Here is a 10,136-nt window from a genome sequence, read left to right on the forward strand (position 1 = left end):
GCAATGGCGGGGTCTTAATAACCCTAGCTCAGTGCATATTCTATTAGGGGGAGAAAGCTCTAGTACTTCCCCCCCCCCCCCCCCCTCCAATCAGTATGTCCACTTCTAGTGGAGCTATAGTTCCGGTTCTTCAAATTCCTATAGTGAATCCGATTGTCATTATGGTGGCACAACCTATTTCTATACCTGCTGCAACGGCAGATTTGCCAGCTTTGGGTTTTCCTCTACCCATTTTTAATGGGTTAGTGGAAGAAGATGCGGAACTACATAATAATCATTATTCCAAAAGTTGATGTTCAACTATCACATTCAAGATGAAGAAACTTAATGATGTCCTTCAATATGACTTTGAAAGGATGCACTGGAGTACGGTATCACAGCCTAAAGGCTGGAACCATCACTACAATCAATTTATTCTTTTTGCAATCTTTCGAAGGGAGTTTGGCCCTCAAAAGGGAGGTCAGTATTAGCTATGTGTCCTTGATGTTACACGTCAAGAACCCCATGATATCACACGAAATTCGTGCAAGGTTTCGTGAAGTCACTTATCGCAAGGACGCTATGTGAGATGGAAGCAAAGAATGATGTAGAATACTCAATTCAAGGTAAAAACTTGGAGCAAAAAGAATCACAATACATCAATTCAGCTTAGATGAGCATATTCATGTTTAGGTATGAAAAGCTCAAGGTGTGTGTAACATGTGTCTTTAGACATGAATAAGATAAAACTCCAAACTAAGAGTAAAACAAAGAGCTCATCCAAAATTATGGTTTTGTTAATCTTCATGAATAGCTCAAAAAGACCTTCACTTTACGATAATTTGAGACAGACTATTCCAACGAGCAACGAAGTGAGGGCATTGCTCATGGTTGGGCTTTCTATGGTTAGGTTTTTTGAGAATCCCTAGTATATCCAGTGCCATGAACCGTGTAGCATATGAGCCAACCACAATGTCCAAGAGTCCAAGCGAGTCCCCTCCAAAGTAAGGTTTCCCTTCTGCCAATTCAACAAAGACTTGCTTTAACCATAGGTAAATTCCCAAATATTCTTGATTTACTACCACATGATCGTCTCTATTGGCACTCTTCCAAAGTATCTGAGATCCATTATAGAACTTATCACCTGCGACATCTACCCGGAAATGTGTACGAGCACGTGCGTAAGGGTCCTGAGGGAGCGACGAGTTAGGAGAGGGCCAAGTGACATCGATGTATTCGATGATGATGGTGGACTGAGTCAGCAGCAAATTGACATTGATTGAAACATGTTCAGAAGCTTGTCTTCGCTGCAGACAAAAATGACGATGGCATACTGCTGTCATGCAAAGAAGTGGAATCTCCAAGACACTTTCTCTTCAATCATCGACCTTTTAAGATTACGTCGAGTTCCTTTTGACTCTCCCGCTTCAACATCAACTTTCTGTTTCCTTTTTCGTCTGTCTTCAACTTGCTATGCTTGCTCCTCCTTTGTTCTTCGTTTCCTTTGGCTTCCACAAGAAACTCTAAACCAACTACTATATAGCAAAAAAATAGAATTTTGCCAGATAGATTAAAGTATATCTAGCAAAAGTCTCAACTAGTAAAAAGTGGATGTTTTGCTAAATGTGTTTGTAGCAAAATTTTTACTATATAGTAATATTATACTAGCAAAATTACAATATAGTAATTTGATTGAGTGACAAACTACAAAGATTGCTAGTTAGCAATTCTAGTCAATTTTTTACTTAAACAAATTAGTAAAAGTTATCTTTTCAACATAGTTTTGTTGCTTACTGTAAAAATTCTACATAGATTTTACTACATACATAAACTAGCAAAACAACCATTTTTCCATTGCTTGACATTTGAATTATATATATATTCATCTTAGTTCTCAATAATTAATACCAATCAGACATAAAACAAAGCCTTGGAAACTTAAGGACAATCCCTATAACCAAAACTGACCAAAGTAGAAACTCTGATCCATTGGTTCTCCAAATTCTTCCATGTTGCATTCATTTACACTAGTATTTTCCTGCTATTGCAATGGCTATTCATTCTTTGATTCATTACTTGCTCCTTCAAAAAGGTAAAGTGGATGAATATGGAAGTCTTCCTACTGCAAATTTTAGAGTGGTTGCATCTAATTTCTTACACCATGCCTGAACATTAGCTCAGAACTATTGCAACTCTGACATATATCAAGCATAATTACAAAAAAAAACCAAAAAAAACTCCAGCACTTTGGGAGCATGTATACTCCACTGTTTCCAGCCTGTTGTCTTCTGCTAAATCTCCAAATTATATCACTAATCATAGCAACATTTTTAACCCAAATATAATAAAAAAGTCTACAATTTTCATGTTTGTCTAAGCTTCAATCCCTGATCAGTTTGTAGATCCTTAAGCAGTAACTACATGCTCTTACAATGACTACCATGGATGTATATACCTGCAATAATGCAATTTCAGCAAAAGGGCATCTCTATCATTTCCAGGCCTACAATGACAGCATATTATCTCAAACATGCTCTTGCAGTTCACCTGCAATTATCCCTACTTTTCATGGCATAAACCTTGTTAAAATATTCTTGTAATGGATCTGACTTTTAAACCTCTACTACTCTCAACCATTCTTACTACAAACTATAGAAGTCCGGCATAACTCTTGCAATTGTTGTTGTTGTCATTGAACACTTCTTCTACTTCTCTTACCACTACAACAAGCAAAGCATCCACTTCTCTCCCATCTTTACTGTCAGCATTAACCACATACTCAAAAACTTCAGCCTTCTGACTTTAGTCCAAGATTGTTAGAGCTCCTCTACTATCAAAAGCATGGAGGAATTTCCTACAACTATCAATCACAACCACAATTACTGATCATTGAGAAGTGAAGGAATATTCTTTTTGACCTTCACAGCTTGCTCTCCTTGGAGGCATACATTTTTATCCACTCTAAATTTCTCCCCTCCACAGCCCTTCAGGGCAGCATGGCAACCTGTTCACCATATCATGACATGACAATGGTCAGCATATCTAGTGATTAGGGCATTCTAGGAAACTAAATCCAGTGTTGGAAGCTCATTGAATACTTTATGCATTTTTGCAAGCATAGCACACTTAGCATACATGCTCGCAAATTTTCCTTTAAAAATATTGAGATTCAGCATTAACCCCAGCCTAAAAATTGTGACATGAATCTCTTCAACCTTCTTAGGTACTCATATGCCGCCATAAGCTTTCAAAAATGCAAATAAAGGTTCTTACATCTAGCAATAGACTCATCTTGCATGTGCCAAAAGCATCCCAAAGCTTCATCACCATGGTCCATGCTCAACATACCCCAACAACTAAGGCTTTCAAAGAGACTGCATTCCCTACTAGAAGCTCTCAAAAATGTGCTAGGCTTTTGTGCATGCACCACATTTAGCAAACAGACCCACCAACACATTGCATAACATAATGACTTTCTACTAGGCCCACCTTGCAAATCTTGCCATGTACTTCTTTGCCCTTGTGAGTTTTTCCTATGTTGCTACCAAGCTTCACTGTGTCCGTGCTTGGCATATCCCCCAATCACTGTAGTCCAAGAGACTAAATCCCGTGTTGGAAGCTTATCACACACTTCTCATAATTTTGCATGCACTCCACATGTAGTTTACATACTCACAAATGCAATGCCTACAGCACAATATTATGGTTTCAATTAGCCCCACCTTGTGATGTTGGCCCGAATTCATGTGAATATAATCATCAGCTTTGGTTCTGCTTAAAATAAACTGCTTCCTCAACAGATCTTGTTACTTGAATCATTCAGAGGTATCATATAATTATTCATAGAGTGTAGCATACCAGTAGGCACAAATGGCTGGTTACCAACAAGAGCAGGTTTCTACCAACATTGTGGTTGTTGCTTGCTTGAAACAGATAGTCAGCAGTACCACTGATTATAAGCAACAACCGTTGCTGACTATCACTACTTATGAACAGCAAGTGAATGCTCCTGGTGGTTCTAGAGCTGGTACTGTAGCGTCCGGTGCAGCTAGCACATATCTAGCTCCAGAAAATGGGCAAACAAGTTATAATCAAACTACTTTGACTACTGTAGATGTTTATCAGTAGGCAACAAAAACACATACGTAGGGCGCCTTTCTAGTGTCATCACTTTGTCTAATGCACCCAAAGAATCCAGAGGGCCTTGTCTCATGCACCCAAAACATTTCAAAGCCTCATCGCAATATCCATACTTAGCATATCCCCTGATTACTGTAGTCCAAGAGATTGAATCCTGTGATGGAAGCTCGTCACACACTTCTCACACTTTTGCAAGCACAACACATGTATGATGCATACAAATGCATCAAGTTGTGGTGTCAAACTTAGCATAGCACGCTTAGAAAACATGCTCACAAACGCATTTCCTTAAAAAGTATTGAGATTTAGTATTAACCCCAGCCTAAAAATCGTAACATGTATCTCTTCAACCTTCTTAGGTACTCATATGCCGCCATAAGCTTTCAAAATGCAAATAAAGGTTATTGCATCTAGGGATAGACCCTCATCTTGCTTGTGCCACAAGCATCTCAAAGCTTCATCACGATGGTCCATGCTCAACATACCCAGCAACTAAGGCTTTCAAAGAGACTGCATCCCCTACGAGAAGATCTCAAAGACTTGCTGGGCTTTTGTGTGTGCACCATACTTAGCAGACAGGCCCACCGACACATTGCATAGTATTATGACTTTCCACTAGGCTCACCTTGCAAATCTTGCCATATACATCTGCCCTTATGAGTTTCTCCTATGTTGCTACCAAGCTTCACTGTGTCCATGCTTGGCATATCCCCCAATGACTATAGTCCAAGAGACTAAATCCTGTGTTGGAAACTCATCTCACACTTCTCGTACTTTTGCATGCACTTCACATGTAGTTTACATGCTTATAGATGTCATGCCTATAGCACAATATCATGGTTTCCATTAGCCCCACCTTGTGATGTTGGCCCAAATCTAGGTGAATATAATCATCAGCTTTGGTTCTGCTTAAAAGAAACTGCTTCCTCAATAGATCTCATTACTTGAATCATTCACATGTATCATATAATTATTCACAAAGTGCAGCATACCAGCAAGCGCAAATGCCTGCTTAGCAACAAGAACATGTTTCTACCAGCAGTGTGGTTGTTGCTTGCTGGAAACAGACATTCAGCAGTACCACTACTTATTAACAACAACCTTTGTTGACTACCAATGCTTATGAATATCAAGTGAATGCTTCTAGTGGTTGTAGAGCTGTTACTTTAGTGTTTGGTGCAGCCAGCACAGACCTAGCTCCAGCAAATGACAACAAAACCTACACAGGGCGCCTTTCCAGTGTCACCACTTTGTCTGATGCACCCAAAGATTTTCCATAGAGGACCTTGTCTCATGCACCCAAAGCATTTCAAAGCCTCATAGAAATGTCCTTGCTTAGCATAACCTCTGATTACTATAGTCCAAGAGACTAATTCTTGTGATGGAAGCACGTCACACACTTCTCACACTTTTGCAAGCACAACACATGTAGTATACATGCTCACAAATGTAGCGCCTAGCACAATATTATGGTTTCCATTACTCCCAGCATGCAAACTACATTTTAGGAAAGGCCCTCATCTTGCATGAACCAAAACCAATTCAAAGCTTAATGACATGTACATTGTCACCATATCCAACAATTAGCATGGTCCAAGAGACTAAACACAGTGCTAGAAGCTCCTTGAACACGTTTGCTTTCTCCAAGTGCACCACACTTAGCATAGACGCTCAGCATGCATTTCCCAGAACAATACCATGATTCTCCATTACGTGTACCACAATACCACAATACATATCTATTTGCCCTTCTCTAGTGCTCTTATGTTGCTGCAAGCTTTCAAAATGCAAGTAGATGTGACCACATTTAGGGAGAGGTTCTCCTTTGAATCGCAGCCACAACATTTCAAAGCTCCATCACCATGTTCATCCTTAGCCTAACCTGTAATCAAGATACTCCAAGAGACAATTTCAAAGCTCCATCACCATGTTCATCCTTAGCTTAACCTGTAATCAAGCTACTCCAAGAGACAAAATTCAATAGTGGAAGCTTATTAAGCATTGCTTTCCCTTTTGCCACACTTCCACAAGTGTATGAGAACTGCGGTACTGTATTGTGCAGTCCAGAACTCTCCATTCTTCTTTTCCACTTTGTGTCTTCTTCTCAAGTCCTTTTGAACCAAAGAAGAATTGAGGCTTCCATGTTTGCTTGTGCTTGAAGGCGGGGAAAGTGGGGCTACTCTGTATTAATGTTGAAACTGCACACGAATTGTTTGCTGGAATCGTATGACAAGCGTAGGAGTTTACCTTGCAGATCTGATTATCCCGGATTGGGAGATGTCGGTGCAGACCATTTTCAAGCCCTTGCATTGCAGACATGACCGCCGTCCCCAGCTCCGTCAGCAAACCCCCGTACGACGTTCGAGCGACAACGAGATAGATTTCCCCTGCGTATCTCAGTGACAATGTCATTCAAGCAAACTTTTCGTTTTGGCGGGTTGACATGAGCGTCGAATTGCTTGGCGGTACCTAGATGTACATTAGCCTTCTTTACTTGTTTTTTTTTAATACCACTCGATGTACCTCTATATCAATTCAACTCGACTCAACACACGTCGTTGCAAAAAATCTTTGCCTTCAACTTAGCAAGTCGAAATTAATGAGTGTGTGTGAATCTCATCTTTTCAACCTGCAGTGGAGGGATTGCATTGTTGGTAGAGGTAATCCTGAGGTAATCTCTTCCGATACTTGGGCTTACCTTTGGGGATAGATCAGTGTTCAGGAAAAGGCGGGTTCGCTTCATCCTAAGACCTGTTCATTTTAAGAGAAAACTAGTTCGATTCAATGTGAGGAGGAACTGCCTACTTGTGAAAAATACAAGTGAAAAGGATTTGGGCCAGTTCACTTTTTTCATAGAAGGAGAATATCCTTCTCATAATTAAAGTAGAAGGATAAGATCCTTCTAAATATATATTGAAAAGGCTTTTAAATAATATATATTAAATTTTAATTTTGAAATTTGAATTAACCTTTTAAGTTTTAACTTTTCAAGTTTAGTGTTTACAGTTTAAACGTTTTAGTTTTAATTACAATTAAGGCAGCTACCAAAACTCAAGTTCCAACGAACTGGAGAGAGAGAGAGAAAGAGAGTGAAGTTTGAACTCTCGTTTTATCATGGACATGCAAGCAGCAAGACTCAAGTTAACTGTTAAACCCTGCCTTCTCTAATTTTCTGATTTGTGTGGTCTCGACTCTCAGGCTTCAACCTTCAGCTTGTTATATCCTCAAGCTTCAGCTTATTATATTCTTAACCTCGTGAGTTGTCCTGGAGGCTGGGACCTTGGGTGCATTGGGACGGCCTGGGCAGAATCTGGACGCCAGGTCTGGACACCGGGTGGAATCTCCTGGCTTGCAGGAGCTGGAGGCTAGAGCAGCGATTGCCAACTACTGGTTCCTTGGGTGGCTAGGCCTAAAGACTCAAGAGTGGACTCCCTCTCCATAAGCGCTTAGCGCCATAGTAGTGACAGTGGTCCGTGGCGGCGTGGAGAGACAAGGTGGACCGTGGAGTCTGGACGTCAAACGACCTTCAAGCTTCAAAGTTCAAACTTTCAACTTCAAGTTTCAAGGTTTAACCTTCAGGTTTTTTCCATTTGAATTTTGGGGTGCCGATTATTGATCTTCGATGATCGCTAATTAGCTTCAGGCTTCAGCCCTCTAGAGTGCAGCCAATAATCCAGCACCGTGCGGCGTGCATGCCGCATGCTGAGAGAGAGAGAGAGAGAGAGAGAGAGAGAGAGAGAGAGAGAGAGAGAGAGACCTCAGTCTAGACTCCACTATCTGCTGCACGTAGAGAGAGAGAAGAGAGTCAGTCAAGACTCCACTCAGCACTATCTACCGCACGCACAGAGACACAAAGAGAGAGAGAGAGAGAGAGAGAGAGAGAGAGAGAGAGAGAGAGAGAGAGAGAGAGAGAGTCCAAACTCCACTGTCTTCAATCGTAGCATAACCAATTCACAACTTCAGCATTTGTTGTTCGAGTCTCGACTGAGGGAGAGAGAGAGAGAGAGAGAGAGAGAGAGAGAGAGAGAGAGAGAGAGTGTGTGTGTGTGTGTGTGTGTGTGTGTGTGTGTGTGTGTGTCCGTTCGACTCACTCAAAGGGCTTAGGGGAGAGAGAGAGAGAGAGAGAGAGAGAGAGAGAGAGAGAGAGAGAGAGAGAGAGAGAGAGAGAGAGAGAGAGAGAGAGAGAGAGAGAGAGAGAGTTCATTTGGCATCACTTTGGGACCTCAAGCCTCAAGGAACTTGAAGGCTACATTACTACAACCTACAACACAAATCTACAATGCAACTTGCAAGGCTCAAGCACGCCGCTACACAACCATAAGAAGAAGATCTGTCTCCTAGCTTCCAGGTACATACATACATGCTTCTCTTTCTCTTTCTCATGTTTGAAATGAAAACTATTAGTGATAACTTAAGCTTTAAAGACAAAATATTAGTATTAAATTCTTTTTGCTATGTGATTGTTAATAGGTTAAATGTTCGTGAGACATAGCAATTTAAAGATAAAGTTTGGCCATTAGAGGAGCTTGGATTTTCAAAGGGAACAAACGCATAACAAAAGGTAGCTAATTTCAACAATTATTAAAACAAGGTAAGATCACAACCACTCTTTTTATATTTGAGAAATGACATCTAAATTGAAAGATAAGAGACAAGGAAACCTTCTTGCATGGGTTGGGATTGAAAACATAGCCAAGCATCCTTCTAAAAAGCTAAAAGAAAGTATGGATAATGTTGGGGGCTCAACCTCAATTAATATGTTATCTTCAAATGAATCATTTGATAATATGTCACTTGAAGAAAAGGATGAATTTGAAAGGAAAAAAGAAGGGCTCTTACTTTTTCAAGAGGATTGGCTAGACCAATTCAAATGGCTTGTTTATGATAGAGATGAAGTAAAAATGTATTGCAATTTTGTTTGAAATATCCTCATCCACATAGTCCATATTCCAAAGGGATGTCTATAAATTTTAAAATTAGCAACTTAAAATCCCATGTTCGCACATCATGTCATAAATTTGCTATGCAAGCTACTTTGCTCGAAGAAAAAGACTCCATTGAAAATAGTGTTAAAAAAATAAGAGAAGTAAAAGATGAGGCATTACTTTCATTATTTAGAACTTCATATTTGATTGCAAAGCAAAATTTACCATTTTCTATGTTTTCTGAAATGATAAGCTTATTGCAATATTGCCATGCACCATATACTACCACTCTTTATAATGATGATAAGGCATTTGCTGAAATGATTTATTGCATGGCATCATATCTTATGAAAAGAACAATAGAAAAGGTTTCAGCTAGTCCATGGTTTGGTGTTTTAATTGATGAGTCCAATGATATCTCCTCACATGGACATATGGTTATTTATTTATCATATCTTGAGGCTGATTGTATTCCTAAAACAAGTTTTTATGGTATCATACGTGTGCATGATGGCACTGCAAGATCTTTGTTCGAGGCTATTATTAGTGAGCTCAAGAAATGCAAGCTAGATTTGTCTAAATTCATTGCATTTGGGTTTGATGGATGTTCCACAATGGTAGGAAAGGAGAATGGTGTGCAGGCCTTATTGGAAAAACACGTTAATCCATTTTTAACTTCAATTCATTGTGTTGCCCATCGTAGTGCCCTTGCAATATCTAGTGTATCAAAAGAGATGCCTTATTGCAAAAAGCTAGAAAAATTTATTAATGCTATAGCTTCTCATTTTAATGTTAGCACGAAGAGATTAGAAGGGTTGCAACCTATGCAACAAGATTTGGCATGTCCCATTCTTCTACTTGAGCATACTTTTGATGTGAGATGGTTAAGTAGATATAGTCTAGCTATTAGTAGAGTATGCAAGTCTTTAGATGCCATACTTGAGATCACAAAAAGAGAGGCATTGCATATTTATGAAGAATTGGCCGATTTTGAGTGTGTTTATTGCTTACATTTCTTAGCTGACATTTTGAGAGGTTTAACAACACTAAGCCAAATGTTTCAAAAAGACTTTGTAGATGTCATAACTATAG

The 10,136-nt window shown here is 39.6% G+C and overlaps 1 protein-coding gene across 3 annotated transcripts; it reads right to left on the minus strand.

The window, feature by feature from the left end:
- Positions 1-628: 628 nt before the first annotated feature.
- On the minus strand, positions 629-6,619 carry LOC148025659 (glutathione S-transferase U25-like). 3 transcript variants are annotated; one of them, XM_087692870.1, is made up of 3 exons: positions 6,367-6,619; positions 1,124-1,286; positions 629-997 (listed from the first exon to the last, which is right to left on the minus strand). In XM_087692870.1, exons 1-3 carry the CDS (start codon positions 6,529-6,531, stop codon positions 807-809), a joined length of 519 nt encoding a protein of 172 aa, XP_087548996.1. In that variant the 5' UTR covers positions 6,532-6,619; the 3' UTR covers positions 629-806. The 3 variants fall into 3 exon arrangements, 2 of the variants coding, with proteins under 2 accessions (XP_087548996.1, XP_087548995.1); XM_087692869.1 differs by having other exon boundaries at positions 629-1,286; XR_015693134.1 differs by lacking the exons at positions 629-997; positions 1,124-1,286 and adding an exon at positions 1,587-2,983 and having other exon boundaries at positions 6,367-6,502.
- Positions 6,620-10,136: the final 3,517 nt, after the last annotated feature.

Source organism: Lygodium microphyllum, chromosome 14 (genome assembly GCF_053477565.2).
Source record: "Lygodium microphyllum isolate KBCC chromosome 14, Lygodium_microphyllum_v1.1.10, whole genome shotgun sequence".
NCBI classification, from domain to species: domain Eukaryota; kingdom Viridiplantae; phylum Streptophyta; class Polypodiopsida; order Schizaeales; family Lygodiaceae; genus Lygodium; species Lygodium microphyllum.

What these genes read in the sequence shown, in the direction of transcription:
- LOC148025659 (XM_087692869.1), bottom strand. Translation starts at nt 6,531, where the DNA reads ATGACATTGTCACTGAGATACGCAGGGGAAATCTATCTCGTTGTCGCT. An exon ending in GGGATAATCAGATCTGCAAG is followed by an intron (nt 1,287 to 6,366) that starts GTAAACTCCTAC and finishes TTTTGTCTGCAG; the next exon opens with CGAAGACAAGCTTCTGAACA.